The sequence below is a fragment of the Apiospora kogelbergensis genome (genome assembly GCF_038363985.1).
Source record: "Apiospora kogelbergensis strain CBS 113332 chromosome Unknown utg000007l_segment0_segment0, whole genome shotgun sequence".
Classification (NCBI taxonomy): domain Eukaryota; kingdom Fungi; phylum Ascomycota; class Sordariomycetes; order Amphisphaeriales; family Apiosporaceae; genus Apiospora; species Apiospora kogelbergensis.
In genome coordinates this window covers 812,262-827,817 of record NW_027117424.1, presented here as the reverse complement: position 1 = coordinate 827,817, position 15,556 = coordinate 812,262, and the positions used below count along the sequence as shown (strand labels likewise).

At 51.4% G+C, this 15,556-nt stretch overlaps 7 protein-coding genes across 7 annotated transcripts; 2 read left to right on the top strand and 5 right to left on the bottom strand.

Moving 5' to 3' along the window:
- Window positions 1-760: 760 nt before the first annotated feature.
- On the bottom strand, window positions 761-2,761 carry PG998_010610 (uncharacterized protein; the record flags this gene model as incomplete). The annotated part of the gene is made up of 1 exon (XM_066877426.1): window positions 761-2,761. The coding sequence occupies one exon, from the start codon at window positions 2,759-2,761 to the stop codon at window positions 761-763; it is 2,001 nt and encodes a 666-aa protein (XP_066726480.1).
- Window positions 2,762-3,283: 522 nt separating this feature from the next.
- PG998_010609 (uncharacterized protein) lies at window positions 3,284-5,236 on the bottom strand (the record flags this gene model as incomplete). The annotated part of the gene is made up of 4 exons (XM_066877425.1): window positions 3,284-4,185; window positions 4,364-4,525; window positions 4,606-5,176; window positions 5,225-5,236. The coding sequence occupies 4 exons, from the start codon at window positions 5,234-5,236 to the stop codon at window positions 3,284-3,286; spliced, it is 1,647 nt and encodes a 548-aa protein (XP_066726479.1).
- Window positions 5,237-5,716: 480 nt separating this feature from the next.
- PG998_010608 (uncharacterized protein) lies at window positions 5,717-7,891 on the top strand (the record flags this gene model as incomplete). The annotated part of the gene is made up of 1 exon (XM_066877424.1): window positions 5,717-7,891. The coding sequence occupies one exon, from the start codon at window positions 5,717-5,719 to the stop codon at window positions 7,889-7,891; it is 2,175 nt and encodes a 724-aa protein (XP_066726478.1).
- A 169-nt stretch (window positions 7,892-8,060) lies between these two features.
- On the bottom strand, window positions 8,061-9,725 carry PG998_010607 (uncharacterized protein; the record flags this gene model as incomplete). The annotated part of the gene is made up of 1 exon (XM_066877423.1): window positions 8,061-9,725. The coding sequence occupies one exon, from the start codon at window positions 9,723-9,725 to the stop codon at window positions 8,061-8,063; it is 1,665 nt and encodes a 554-aa protein (XP_066726477.1).
- Window positions 9,726-10,744: 1,019 nt separating this feature from the next.
- PG998_010606 (uncharacterized protein) lies at window positions 10,745-12,277 on the top strand (the record flags this gene model as incomplete). Its single annotated transcript, XM_066877422.1, has 1 exon — window positions 10,745-12,277. One exon carries the CDS (start codon window positions 10,745-10,747, stop codon window positions 12,275-12,277), a length of 1,533 nt encoding a protein of 510 aa, XP_066726476.1.
- Window positions 12,278-12,404: 127 nt separating this feature from the next.
- On the bottom strand, window positions 12,405-12,761 carry PG998_010605 (uncharacterized protein; the record flags this gene model as incomplete). Its single annotated transcript, XM_066877421.1, has 1 exon — window positions 12,405-12,761. The coding sequence occupies one exon, from the start codon at window positions 12,759-12,761 to the stop codon at window positions 12,405-12,407; it is 357 nt and encodes a 118-aa protein (XP_066726475.1).
- Window positions 12,762-13,004: 243 nt separating this feature from the next.
- PG998_010604 (uncharacterized protein) lies at window positions 13,005-15,542 on the bottom strand (the record flags this gene model as incomplete). Its single annotated transcript, XM_066877420.1, has 1 exon — window positions 13,005-15,542. The coding sequence occupies one exon, from the start codon at window positions 15,540-15,542 to the stop codon at window positions 13,005-13,007; it is 2,538 nt and encodes an 845-aa protein (XP_066726474.1).
- Window positions 15,543-15,556: the final 14 nt, after the last annotated feature.

The following is a 15,556-nucleotide window of genomic DNA, read 5'->3' as shown; positions in this document are numbered from 1 at the left end:
CCGCGACCGAACCCGACTACTTTCTAGCGCCGATGCTGCACGACACCGAAGATTCGTTACATGGGAGATGGGTAGTGACCGTATGCCCGTGAGGGGCAATTGGCATGGAACTAGTGGCAGATTGCCGGTCGTCTACCGAAGAATCCTACGTGGCGACGAAATTCACTATACGGAAGAAGCCCAGCTAGTCTTCGCGGGCAACCCACTACTGTCACATCGACTGGACTAGAAGACTAGGACGGACAACGAGATCTTAGCGGCGATCGAGTACGAAATTGACCTCCACAACCCCCACAACCCGAGACACCAGCTCTCCCGATCCCGAACATGGCAATAGAAGAAAGAGTTCTGTACGGAAAATTAGCTGTATTATGCGACGTCATGGACATCTACATCTTGATGACTAGCCAAATCACACGGCGATCGAAACTCGGTGTCAACACATCTTCTAACCAGACTCTGACGCATTCAAGCACGATCAATGGGGCAAGTACAAGTTACTCGAAGCTCGCCAGCTGGGCCATAACATTAGCTGGCTATCATAGCAAAAAGAGATAGAGAAACATCCAGATTCATTAGTTCTTCTGAGTAACAAACCCAATACCAACCCAATTCGAGACGCGTACTAAGAAGAATTGGTATGTCCTTGGGATGCAAGAGTTAGCCTACAAAGGCTAGGTATACTCGTGGGACGCTACAAATGTGGGCTGAGGGGACGTCGGTCTTTCACTTTTTCATGACCATAGCAGAACATCACCCCTTAGCCCCAATACCCTTCTGCTTCGTACCACTTGTCACCTTGCCCGGACAATATGCTCTTCATGTCATCAGTCAAACTCTCCATGCCAGTGAAGACATTCTCATCTCCATCTTCTCTAACCCACCGATCTGCCTTGTACCATTTGCATACACCAATGCGCTCGTAGGAAGACATAAAAGGCTCATCTCTAGTAGCTCTGTGGGAGCCCCTAGGTGCACACGGGGTATGCGTCTTTCGTAGAATCAGTCCAATCAACCACTCATCTTCCTTTTCTCTCCATGCCGATGTAAATTTTGTATACAGGCGGCCTTCTCTACTCTTGTACCCAGTGCGTAAGGGATCAAGACATGAGCCTAGAAGAAGGAGCTTTAGGTCACTGTGAGTGTCTGCGCTAGCCAGTTCCGTTAAGATCTTGTGCGTGTCGTTGGCATCGCAGTTGACTGACGCAAAGAGGAAACCTTCACGTATGCCCGGTACTCGTAGGCGAGATGTGCCAGGCAACGTGCTAGGAACCATGTCGAACGAGACATCGACATTCAACATGGTACTCACAAGCTCGGGCGGGAAGTGTGGTTTCTTGTTCGTTGCTCCGTTGAACAGCTTGGCTGTGTTAGACTTCTCCCACGGCACGAGGATATCTTTTAAGGAGCATAGCCGGCCTTGGAAATAAGCCGACCCGTGGGTGACGGAGAACTTGCACAAGGGTAGAGGCCGGGCTGGATGGCGCCCATTCAAGACACCACGTGTAGCTCTCGAGAACGTGGTCAAGCCCTTAGCCCAAGTGGGCATCACGACCGAAGTCCCAATACCCCACTTCGACATTGGCGCCTGGAGTTCAGTGTGTACAAATAACTGGCTTTCCACAGGGTACTCCAGCAGGACCTTTTCCGAGAGAATCTTCTGGAGCTCAGATGGTTCATACAGCTTGCCGCGCCTCTGCAGAGGCAACTGTGCCCCAAATATCTGCATGATACCGTATACTCTGTCCCTTGGGTTTGAGGTTTGTCTCCTATTGGACGCGGCGAAGACGGCAAAGGGGCTGCTCTGTGACAACTCTCTAACTCCTGCTTCTTCAATTGTATTTATAAAGGCTTCCATCTTATCGCGAGGGCCGACGCCCAAAGCGAGGCATTGCTCTATGTTCCAAGCTGCCCGTCCAAGACCCATGAGGACCACCCTGAGCGATGGCATCTGTCGTAAAATCCCCATCGAGTCTCTGAGCTGGATCCCGAAGCAGTTTCCTGGAAGAGCACAAGCATTTGGTCGCAGGTAGGCCTCTTGAAGCGTCCAGAGCGAAGAGAACCATGGCGCCGATATGCAAATACCTTCATCAATGCCTTCGTTGGCACGTAGGATGGTATTTGTGATTTCCTGCACCCTTGAAAACCACTTCGCTTGCCAAACGTGATACGCCTCCTCTATTGTTTGGTTCTCTGCGCGATCTTTTGGGGCTACATCGACCTTTCTGGAGAAATCCACTATTGTAGATAGCTGGTCTTCGCTCAAGTGGTTTAACCAAACGCAGGAGGTTCGGGCATTCTGGAAGATAACGGCCTGTCTGTTGATCTCGGACATTTTGGTCTTCGCGTGCTCTTGGTCTATGCAAGCAATATCTAGCCACAAGAACTCGACAGTCCTCTTGGCAGCCACACCCATGTCTTCCACACCCTGATTGTAAACATCTCCGTGCGAGTAAGCCTTCGCGGCAAGCTCTACAGCGGCGCGGAATTCGTCGACGGTGAAATGCGCGGGGTCGATGCGAGGGATCTTCCAGGACCGACGGCCCTCAAACTTGATGGGCAGCGCTTGCACGCTCGGCTGCTGGCCTTCGCCGAGGGCGAACCTGCCCCATGTGTAGGATATAGTGTTGTAGGCGGGGCAGACGTGCTCGCCGTAGCGGTCGCCTGGCTTCCACTCGTACGATGTCAGGGTTGGAACGTGGAGCAAACGCCTCGGCCACCGGCCGTATTTGGTATCGTAATAATTGTCACTCCGAGTCATGGCTGAGTTGTGCTTTTGATAGGTATGAATGGCATGCCTTAATTGAAGCAACCCAGAAGTTAAGAAGGCCCAGACTACTCCAGGCTGCAGGCTGCAGCGACGCAGGCCTGCCGCATATTGCTCACGTCAGCCAGACGATCCAATCGTGTTCAGGTACAGCCCCGACGCTGGGGACAGGCGAGGAGGCACAGCTAAGATTATCTCGAGGACGAGTTCGTGCAAGCTTCCTCGCCGTCGTCTACAATACCTTGTTCACACAAAGAGCACTTTCCAGTCGCTGTAACGGAGTGCTGTTTAGCGAACCCGCACTTGTAGCGCAGCACTTAGAGTAACTGTAGGCCCCTCCACACGCCTAACAGGGGTACCCCGCTACCCTTCTTCTCTCATTCCACTCTCCTTCACATAGTCACGCTTTCTCTAACCACGAAACATAGGCCTCATTCTCCCTACTCTGCACCTTGCTCAACGACAATACATACAGACACGCAACTGTGATGGACAGTTGAGAAACGCACACATTTATCATCCAAAAACCCCTGTTTCTTGCACCCATCCTGGCGAATCATCCCTAGCAGCAAGAAAGTTCTTCGTGTCTTGCCAATCAGCAAATTCGTCCCCATGCACCCAGTGACAAAACCCAATCCTGTGCCAATAGGTCAAGCCCTCCTGAGGTCCCCCCCTGAGTAGAATCAGACCAACTATCTCACGAGGCTCCAAAGTTCCCAGTTGCCCAGGCTCTTCTCTTGCGCCTAAACGTAAGACCATGAGCTGAGACAAGCTATACGTATTGGCGAGCCAGGCCGACAATTTATTCTGTCCCAATCCTCGCCAAGTATCTCTCATGCGTCCCACCGTGCGATACTCCAGCGGCTCCCCTGATTTCGCAGCATCTTCGATTGAAATGGCATCGAGCATCACACGAAAGTAGCAAAATCCATTGCCGTGGGCTTTGACGGGCTTCATCCATGACGCATGCAGTCGGGTATATTCACACATACGGCCCCAGAAGCGCACAAGGGCGACGTCCCCGAATTTCCTCACTTCGAGGGTATATTGGCTCAAAATAGGACATTCCCAAAGTTCCGTATACATGTGGCCCATTCCGGCCAGCGGTACGGGCACATAAGATGATTGGCTGATATGCCAGCGCTTGCCATAACTCATGGGTTGCTGGAATATATGCATCTGGGTTCGGACCAGACAGTCCGCAATCATCTCCCTTGCCAGTTCTTCTTCCAAGTTCTCTAGGGTCCAATCTTGATTGGGATCAGTATTCACACGAGTAGCACCAACACGGTATTCGAAGATTTGCTGGATTCCGTATATGCAATCTAGTGGCTCTGAGGCGGTCCTGCGTCCAGCAGCGGCATATAGGCCTAGCTTGTTTTGTTGCGTAAGCTCTGGAAGCGCGCGCCGTTGAACAGCTTGATGAATGTTAGTACATAAGGTAGCTAGCCGTGGAAAGGTCTGAAGTATGCTGTCATGGGCCGATAACTCTCGCGCGCAATCGTTGCTGACTGCATCGAAGACGCTACTAATGGACCCGAACTCATTATGAGTTGTGCTGCCTCTGAACAGTGGGTCACCGTCTCGACACAAGACTTGGGCTGTGCTGGCCAGGAAGGCTTCCTGGAGGGTCCATAGGGAGGAAAACCATGGATCTGATAAAAAAGATCGTTATATTATCATCTAGCTCTTTGAAGTTGGAGAATGAGAGTTCCAGCTCTTCCTGGGAAAGTGAAGATGGCGGTCGAGTGATCAATTCTATCGTGTGTCAGCGCAAGTGTGTGCTCGACTCATCCATTGGATGATAAGTGAATCAAATAAGTGAATGAAGTGCCTACCTTCGACATATGTGGTGCCCTCGAGAATCCGGTTCCAAAGTGCTCGGCTTCGATCACCAGTAAACTTGGTCCACCATATAAAGATTTGCCGCGCCCCCCGAAAGATGGCGGCCTGGCGGCCGACCTCGAGATAGCCTTCTTTGGACCCACGCCGCTGATCAATGCAGGCAACATCAATCCACACGAAGTCGACCGAATACGCTTCCGCCATTCGCTGCAAGACGACGGCGAGTTCTCCTTCGGTGAAATGTTCAGGATCGATCGGAGGAATGGGCCATTCGACGCCCTGGATAGGAAGACCCTGTTTTGAGTTCGAGTGCTCGCGAGCAAGGTCCAATCGAAACCGACCCCAGGTGTACGACACGACGTTGTAGCGAGGCGAGTCGAACTGGCCATACATATTACCTGGTCTCCACGGCAGAGAAGTCATTGACGGTACGTGTAAGAGACGCCTCGGCCAGTCTCCAATGCCGTCGGGGTCACGCATGGTGAGGTGAGGGTTGATGTCGTCCAAACAAAGCGTATTGGATCTGTAGACCGAGTCTTGTCGATGGCGGGGTCGGAATGTCGACTATTGGACTCAGTGGGTTTGGATTGATTAGGTACCATATCAACTGACCTGCGTGTGCATGGTGCGCCATGACGTACCGACTGGTACAGCTGCTGCTCCTATGTAAGCGCTGCAATGTTTAGCACAACAGCGCCTGAAACAGTCGTGGGGAATTTCATTGATCCCCCTAGATAAAGCTTAACAACACTTTTAATTAAGAAAGCTTACCCCTCGTGAGCTGCCAGACCAGCCAAAACGATACAGGGCCTTGTGAGGCAAATCAGTATACTTCCAACGAGAAACACCAACAACCGCTATCACCGTAGATCGAAAAATATCGGCGAAGCAGCTGATAGTCGTTGAAACTGTTCGCAGACTGGTCCTGAATTGTTTCTTGGCATATTTGGAATGGCAGCTGTTCGGAATGAACACGTCGGGCCGGCCCTCTGTCGAGTCCGTTCGAACGAGCCCAGCAGGTGTTTGAGAGACGTTGTAGAAGCAGGGCTGGCTTTAGGGTCTTCGCACGAAGGGTTCACAAGGCCCTTCGCTATACTCTACATCATGGCTGCTGCTGCGGGAATGACGTCTGCGATCAACCTACCCGAGCGGCCCATCTACCTGGACCCTTATCAGGAAAGGTCGTTCTGGATGTTATGGAACTGGTGGGTCCGCTACCGAGACTCTCTGGAGGTGTCCAGCAACCAATCCAGCCCCCAGCACTCGATGCACGAGCGCGCCGAAGGGAGGATGTTTTCATATGATGCAGACGACGGTGTATCTGACGCCATCTATTTTGTGGAGATGCTGAAGCTGTTTGAAGCTGAACTCACAAGTTCGAGCGATTTATACTCGGTTCTGGCTTTACGGGAGCTGCGCAAAGATGCCGCTATGCAGTCTTCATGCTATTATACTGCCGCAGCCTCCTATCGTGGTATGCCGTCAGAACTGAAGGCAGAACTACTAAAGCCGCGAGAACTACGATACCCTACTTCGTTGTTTCGAGCGAGCCATGATTATCCGACAGGATCAGAATCTTCCAATTTGGCGAGTCACCCAGGGCTACGTCCGGCTTGGTTCGCGGACGCCACCATCGTCTCATGCCCATGGATCGCTGAAACCTCCGGCCTACCATTCTATCTTTGGGATGTGGCCAACGGACGGACAGTCGAGACCAAGGAGTTGACCGAGCGGCCGTTGTACACCGCCGTCAGTCATACTTGGGGTAGATGGTCGACTGGAAGTTCTGTCACGGTTCATGGCTTGGATGCTTGGGCCGTACCTGAGAACATTCTCTTTGACGTCAAGCAACTCCCACGGATTCTTTCCCGCGTCCCGACTTCTACCCCATACATTTGGTTCGACCTCGTTTGCATTCCCCAAGACAACTCCGACAGGGGCAGGGATGAGATTGCACGGCAAGCAGTCATCTTCAAAGAGGCCGCACATGTCGTGGTTTGGTTTAACCAAATTGGAAGCTGGGACGGTCTAGAAAGCGTCATGCAATACATGTCGGCAATTTATCTCAATATTGCATCGGAAAGAACCTACCCAACAACAAATTCAAACCAGCCAACCGGACTTTTTCGAGACTACGACTACAGTACCCAAATCGAACCAGATCACATGGTACCCGACCCTTGGTTCAGCTCCCTGTGGACTCTCCAGGAGATATGTCTCCGTCCGGACATGTGGATGTGCAACAGAGACTGGGAACCGTTCACAGTCGACAATTTCCCCGTCCCATTCAACTCCCTCGTCGCCCTCGTCGGCGCCTGCAGGGCCACGCTGTTGGCCGATGCATCGCTCCACCAAGACGACGTGGGCCTATCGCTAGACATGACACGCTCGATGTCCAACCGCGAGACGCGGCTCCGCGCGCTGGTAGGCAAGGCGACGTATCCCCAAGGCCTTTTCGAGCTGGTCGAGCTGCTCGACCGCACCGGAATGAAAGACTTGTGCATCATCGAGAAGGAGTATATCTTACTGCTCGGCTCACAGCGATACTGCAAGTCGCGCAGAGCCGAGGCTATTATGTCGGTCCTCGACGTCAAGGGGTGGTTCTCGCTGCCCGACGCCGGCCCGCTGGTGCTGAACCAGTACCCGCTCGAGTTCGTCCGCGAAGCGTCGCGGCGTATCGGCCCCGGCTTCTTCAACGCGCTATCCTCGCGCCCAGTTTCCCACGCGGGCGGTGTCCTACTCGAAGAGGCACAACTGTCCAGGGGGACCATCTTGCCTTTTACCGTTCCGACATCAGGCACCCCGGCGGAAACCAAATTGCTTCTTAATTGGCGGTTCGGCGAAGAGATCGGCAATCCATCTGTTGATTCTTGGGTAGTCAGAGCCGACGGTTCCGTTGAGATGCCACATGCGGCGATACTCGTTTCGAGCCACGACGAGCAGCAGGCCGCGACCAGAGCGGCCTCTATTTGGGTGGCATACGACGTCCCCAAGGAGGCTAGCTCGGTTCAGTTCGATCCTTTGTGGGACAGACCGAGAAGGAATCGCACGGTGGACCTTCGGAGTTGGTGTCAAACATACTACCCTACGTCGGCTAACTATGCCGTCGAGGTTACTCGCTGCCTGGGCTCTTCGAGGGGTTTGCTACTTAAGGAAGTGGCACCCGGATCGTCGCGTTTGTACAAGGTAGGGAATTACATGACCCCCATGACGACGCTAGACGTCTCGAGGTTAGAGGCGACTACAGCTAGCCGTTCAGTGAACTGGACAGTACTTTAAGTATCTCGTCTTACTTATTTATATAAAGGGAAAAAGCTTAAAGACTACGAGAGCGTATTATATAACTCTAGCCTCGAGCTTGTGTGGCATGGGCAGGTGGTGATGACGTGGCTGATTCGAATCATGATAGGTCTCAGACCATCGCATCAGACCCAGTCGCTCCCACCTGCTAGGCTGGTTTCCTTGTGATGGAACTGCGTTTATTGCTGAAGGGATCGCCTGGCGACTGGGAGCCAGAACTAATCCCACGTAAAAAAAAGGGGCCAGATTCGAAGGTCTTCTCAGCATTCATTGTACTCCACCCGAGAAGAGCAACTTTGATTGGAGCCGCGAAGCAGTTCCCATTGCCAATCCAGCAATAACTCTGGTAAAGCCTCCGGACTGCGTCATGCATAGCCTCGTATGAAGAGAAGCGAGAAACTCTGCGGCCCAGAGCACTGTAGGCGGCGTGGTAGTCGAGGACGAGCCCAAGGTAACTGATGGAACCCTGCGATCCTTCGCGACAGAACAGCTGATCTTTTTGTAACTGTGGTATTGGCGAAAGCGGAGAGGAAGCTTGTACAAACTCATCCAGGTTCCAACATAAGCCTTTGAAATAAAGATCGACACCGGGCGCGTCTACGGAAGACAGGGTCGTGAGCGACTCGAAGCTGTTTCCTACTGTAGATGCCGGGCTAAACCTCCACCAGAAGCTGTCGTCGACATCACAACCTTGCGTGATCAACCAGGTGCGCCTAGGCCGATTCATCTCGGAGCCATGGACGAAAATCTGCGAGAATAGGGGATATCTTGCCACCAGCTGTTGACCAAACTCATCCTCAAGATGTTGTAGTTGTTCCTCCTCGCTCGCGCCCGGCGGGCCGGGATTGCAGCTAATCTCGTATACCTGCATGATGCCTAGGATTCGATCTCTCAACTGCGTTGCCCGTCGCCGCTTCGCGGAGGAGTAAACTCTGTGTGGAAACCATTGAGCATTCATACCGAACCCCTTTTCCTCCAAAAGCTGGATGACGGTCTGGAAACGCTCTGTGATTTCAACAATGTTCGGCCTACTGGCTTGGCTTTCTTCCTGGTTGAACGCCACCTCCTCGGCTCTCTGGAGTTTTGACAAGTAATATGTGTTATACGTGCCCACCATCTCGTGAAGTGACCTTAGCCTGTCATTTAGCGAGGCAAATCTCGTGGCCTTGGATCTGTTTCCAGCGTTTTGATACACCGTTTGGTCACCGAGGAGAATAAACCCATCGGATCGCAATACCATCTCCTGGAGAGTCCACAGAGAATGAAAAAATGGATGTCCGAGAACCGCCACTATCCAATTATGGAGTTGTTTGGAGTGTTCGTCAAGCCAGTGCATGAAGTCCGTGGCTTGTTGTCTTGACGGTGGACCCTGGCCGGTAGGCGCCATCCTACGTATCACTCTCGAGTCACCAATAATGTCATTGGGAAGAGATTGCCTGTCGGGGGAAGACAGCCAAGCAAAGACATCTTGTGCTCTGGCGAATATTTCCGCCTGCCGTCCAATTTCCTGAAAACGGATAGCCGTTGCTTCAGGCGTCTCGTGTTGATGCATCTGCGGGATGCACGCGATGTCCAGCCAAAGCCAGTCACACTGCGTTTCGAACCCTTTGGCTGCAAGAGATAAAGCATTTTTGAAAGATTCTCTTGTGAAGTGGGAGCACCGGATAGCTGGAATCGGCCAATCAATCCCGTGAATAACCAGTGAAGGCCCCTCCGGCACTTGGTAGTAGCCCCAAGTGTAGCTGAAGGCGTTGTATACAGGAGCTTCCACGCCATTGTATACGTTCTCTCCTTGTCGTTCGTATGATGTCATTGATTCGAGATGAAGGAGACGGTGGGGCCACTCCCTTGAATGATATACCCAGAAAATAACTCGAAGAGCATAGGCTTAGGTAGCTTCTGTAGCTCCTTTCCGATCCATGGGATTTGCTCGTTCCTGACCGTACTCGGAAGCCCGGAAAGCTCCGGAAGTCGTGTCATTATTCAAGTTTATTAGCCTTTTGATATAGGAGGTGATGAGATAAGTGTAAACATAGGGGATTCAAGGGGCAGTATAGACTTCTAAGGGCGGGTACTTTGCTGCCTAGCCGTTATTAAGCATCGAAGGAGTTCGGGAATGATCAAATGGAACGGGAAGCCTAGGCAAGCATTAATGAAATTGCCGGTGAGCCGCCTATTAATTATGTCTACTAAGAGGGGCGGGGTAAACACCCATGGGGGTTAAACCAGCTAGGGGGGCTTCTAGGGAGCCACTACAGGTTGCACTCATTAGGCCGCCCCACCATCCGAAAGGTTGCCTGCGAAATTGAAAACGCCATTGCGTAGAAGCACGGCATCCAGGTCGAATCTAAGAGCTTATCCTTGACGATCTCACTTTTTTGCTTTCAAGACGCCGCATGCACGCAGAACTGTGTCAAGTTCGGTGAACCTTCGCTACAGCACTTATGAAAGCCATATTATGTATGTTCTTTTTTGAATGAACCTTATAATACCCTTAGTACGCAGCTTTCTCAATACTAATAGAAAGACAGCAGACTGAGAGACGGGTTATTGTCGGGCCAGCACCTTGACGTCGTGTAACCAATATCCTACCAACTTAAAGGTTGTGCTAATAGCGGCTGTGCAGCAGGGACGGGTTAAATTTTCAAAAGACATACTGTTCAACATTACTTTGTAACAACAGAATTTGGGCTCCGATTTCAATGTCATATTTTCATTCACATTTTTCAAATGTCTTTGGCATATACGCCGGGGGTTCGTAAGGCCTTTCGATGGAAGGCTGTGGAGGGGAATTGGCCGAGGAGGTTGCTGCATATTCCGACTATGACGTCGATGGAGCGGCAAGAAGGCAACACCTACGGATACGAGAAAGAACCAGACTACAGTATACTCACCTATACCTGGGGAAGATGGCAAGCACCTGGGGGCGCTCACATCGCAGTCTCAGGCACCACATGGGCCATACCCGCGGTAAATGAGTCTATGTTTACTGTTAAGAGTTTTCAAAACGTGATCAAAAAGATGGGCGAGACACACGACTTTGCATGGATCGATGTGGTCTGCATCGACCAGGAAAACCATGCCGTTAGGATGGACGAAATTGGCAGACAAGCCGGCATCTTCAATCTCGCGGCCCGAGTCTACGTGTGGCTCTGGACACTGCCTGCCATCCTCCTGCAGAGTACCTACGATGAGGTCGAATATTGCATCAAGTACATTGTTCCCGAGTACCGAGATGAACTCGATCCGGATATTACAAGAACGTTGAAATCAGTACATGGGTCCGTTAGAACTATCCTGGACGACTTCTGGTTCTCTTCGCTTTGGACCCTCCAAGAAGGAATTTTGAGGCCAGATGCCATCCTTCTGTCGCAGGAGGCGGAACAGGTCCGGGTCCGTTACTCAACTCAGTCCATAGAGCTTCAGTTCCTCGCAAATACATTCTGGAACCTCAGGGTCATTCTGGAAACACATGACGTTCGCCCCAAAGAGGCATCTTTGACCGATCTGATACAATCGATCGTCCGAAGTCTGAAGAGAGCTGGGTATTCAACAGATACCTTGGCTTCTAATCCGAACATACAATGGGGTGCAGCGCGGTGGAGAACAGTCAGCTCTGAGCAGGATAGAGTGTACGGCATCCAGGCGATATACAACATACGAGTGGGCGAGTCCGTGCCAAACGCTGTCATCCGCCAACACCACCCACTGCTTGCGGAGCTGCAAATGGAATTTGCCGCCAGTATCAACGCCAAATCACCCCTTTTGGGCCAGATGTTCATTCATTCAGAACCTCCGCACAAAGGGAGAACCTGGCAGTTATGTTCTCACATAAAGGTGCCGCCCGAATTTTGTACATATAACGAAAAATACTCCAGCACTTGCTCAATCACCGGTACGCCAGCCGGCTATGCTCAGATTGAGGGCAAAATATGTTTTCTCAACGATCTCGCCCGTCTCTGGAACGAAAGAGCGACTCACCAGCCGCTACCTGGTGGGCTTTACTTAAAGGTCTCTGTGGATGAGTATATTCCCCAAAACCACCCAGGTATATATTCCGTTCCGGAAGATCTGACCGAGATTGAAAACTACGTTAAGCAAGTCGTTGGGGTTAGCAGCTCTGCTGTCCTCGTTGATTCCATTCTGAGAGTGTTCGGGTTTGAATCAGTGTCTGTTCTAGAGCTGGGAACTTATACGTCGTCACTCGAGTCTCATGCCATCGGCCTGCTCCTGCTTCACACACCTGAAGATAGAACCCAAACAAAACGAATTGGCATATGCAGATGGTCCTTGCACGCTTCTATACAGGAAAGACATCCCCTCTTTGAGGTTGAGTGGGTTCAATATCAAGGGAGTCTTTCGTAGCACTGTTCTCTGTCCACAGACCAGTTGAGAAAGTCTCAACATTATATATTCTATGCTACGTATACGAGCCCTGAGAATACGATACCTTCGGGATGTGTGAAATGATTCCAGGTGAATCTCTCGAGACTTAAAGCACTTTGAGATTCAGTTGTACGGTTGGAGGAAATTCCAAAATGTCTGCCGTGTGCCAGGTCGCGAACTTGAACCACCTAGGCTCGTCACCCTTTTCAAGCTTTTTCGACTGTAGGATAACACCATTAACGGAAGGGCCTTTGCTGAGGGCTAGAACGAGACGCTTGGCGCTCGGAAGGGACCTCTGAAGAAATACTGCGAGATCACAAGAGTGACTGTCGAATGCGTCAATTGTGGCTTCATCGATCGAAAGGCTGATGGGGAAGTCTCCAGGCTGGAGGACAGACGCATCACGAGTGTCCACAGAGCCGTCCGTGTTAATCTTAAGGTGCTTCATCCTTGACGGTCTCATTTTTTGCTGTCAATACCGCATGCACGCAGACCTTTGTCAAATTCAGTGAATCTTCGCCGCAACACGTATGAAAGCCATAGTATATATGTCCTTGGAACACCAGCAGCTCGTAAGCGGCTGGCTTCGCCCCTCACAAAATGTCGGCTCCGAACCCATTATAGTACAACCAGTTTCGCAACGGCTAGTTTGTCAAATGGTATACTGGAAGCCAAAGGTACGAACTATCCAATAAGGTACAAAAGTCTATAAGACAGTCCAATCCACCGATCTGGTATCAATGCTATCCCATTCGTGCGCAATGAAGACCCCAATCTTCATAAGGCTCCGACGCGACGCGGAAGGCTCTTGCTCCGCAAGGCTATAGAGCAGAATCCCATGTTGACGATGACAATCCTCGTAAAGCATTACAGCGTATACAATGCCGCCATTTCCAGCAATTTCATTAAGAAATATGGCGAGGTCGTCACACAGTCTAGATTCCCCCGTAAACCTAAATTGACCTTGCCCGGCCACGAGGACACTCGCTTTGATGGGTCTTCGCGTTATCCGACAATTTGGATCTTTGGATGAGGAGCAGACGCAGCCTATGCTCCTCATTGCGACGCTCCCGTCTTGGCAGATGCTCCAGGTCGCGACCGAAGCGTGGTCTACCACTTGAACCTTGGTATGTTCGAAGCTTCCGATCACGCCTGAGTGCCAACCTTGCTTCTTTGTGAATGGCAGCATGGTACCCATACTCTGTTCATTCCTCAGCGATGCCTTAGCCTCATCATTCAAACTCACGGTGTACGAGGCGGTCTCGAAGAATGAGGCTCCAAACAGCCTGTGGGCTTCGGCAAGGAACTCGAGAGGATACATGTCGAGCACAAGTGGCTGGGTTGTCCTCTTTCTCTGTCGTACAGATTTAAGAAATCTAAACATGCCCTTGCTGGTGCGCGGATTGGATGTAGATGTGGGCGTCAGTAGGTTCCGCGCCTTATACCACTCGGTTACTCCAAGAGCGGACATGATAGCTGGTGCACGTTCCTTGGACTCGCAGTATCGTATATTAGCATTTGTGCAGATGACTGCAGGAGAGCGGTTGATGAAGACGTTGTCTAGGCGCGTGAGATCGCGTAGATGTTGGAGTTGTCTGGCGGCTGTCGGCCATGATTCGATGCCAGCAATCCACTGCCTCCTATCGGGATCGCTCATGAGTGCGTTAGAGTATTTAGAAGCGCTGAAGAAGCTCTCGTGAATAGGCCCTTCGGTGATACACTGGTCATGGCATTCGTTAAGAAAGACCATAAGCGACTGCAGAGATATGGCGACGCCCCAGTCGTCGGTTAGTTGGGTCCAGTCCCGCGAACACAGAGTTATATCAGGGCATAGTACAGCCTCTTGCAGTGTCCATAATGATGAAAACCAGCTGATGGGCTCCTCCAGCGGGCTTCTATGCTGGCATAGCTCCGCGGGAGCCTGTGCTGCTAGAGTAGCGGCATCTAGCTGCATTGCGGTTACTGGCCGGTGCCCAGGTGTAGGCGAGTCGTAATCCCTTATAGTGTTCATCTGTAACTTCAATGAGAACCATTTCAACCCCTTTGTAACCCCATCCCATGATTCCACGTCATTTAACCACGCGATGGAGGCCCGACAGCCTCTGAAAATACTAGCTTGCCGTTGTATTTCCGTTTTCGCTTCCTGGGAGCCATCTTGGGGAATACAGAACAAGTCAATCCAGATGTACCGGTGGCCCAGACGGGTGCCTAGACGGGTCAGTTGATAGGGCAGGTCTTTCACGTTGAAGCGCGAATTCCTTGGGACCCTCCAGTCGACACCAGGTATTTTCGCACCTGGCATATGCTTGCGCCTCCATCTGCCCCAGGTATGACTGACGCAGATGTAGTCTGAGTTTCCAGTAATGCTGTCAAACATCACTGTCCTCCTAAGCTCGGTATCCCATAAGTACCCAGGATGGTCTGTCGGATTCCCTATGCGTGCCCATTCTGTCTTATTTAGAAGGACTGTGGGAAAGCCCGGAGTGGTTCCAGAAGCAGGTCGGAAAAGCGAGGCGTATGAAATCCTTTGTACCAGTGCGTGGCATCCAGCACGATAGCGACGAAACTGTAGACTTTGCAAGTGGATCAGGCATAAGTAGGGCTCCCAAGCGTATGGATGAAATTCGAGGAGGAAAAGTTCAAAACATGAAGCGTGATATAGGGAGAAGTTCGTCTTGGCGTCCGCGGCCTCTATCAGAAGTGGACGACCCTCGTCCAGTGTCTCCCGCCGTTGTTCAAACCACTCCCGTGCCTTTCTTGTGAGATACGGATCGCAGTAAGAGGCTTCCCACCAATCCTTCAGTAGAAGGAAAGACGCGCGTTGTGATACAGATAGGCAGCGCTGAAACTCGTCGTTTGAGCTAAATAGCGCCTGAAACCTGCTCCAGTTCTCCAGTAGGGATTTCCATGGATACATCCTGTTTTGACTGTCATGGCCCTCGAACTTGTCCATTCTGATCGCCAAGGGACACAGCTCGTAGAGGGCCTCATTAAGCGGGCTGTAGTTTTGGGCTTTGAGTTGGAGTATTTCTGCTCGAAGATTTTCCATGACTTTCTGTCTTGAGCTGATCGGTATGTGAAAGTTCAAACGGCGGCTATCAAGGGCCTCGTAATGTTGCCATCTGACTTCTTGGAACGCCTCCCATTCTGGCGAGAAAAGATAATGTTTTCCGGAATCATTGTTGTAAGACCGCATCCATTGCCAAAGCTGTGGGAGAACATCGTCAGCGTCGTTGAGCTCCATCGTAGTCTCTTATG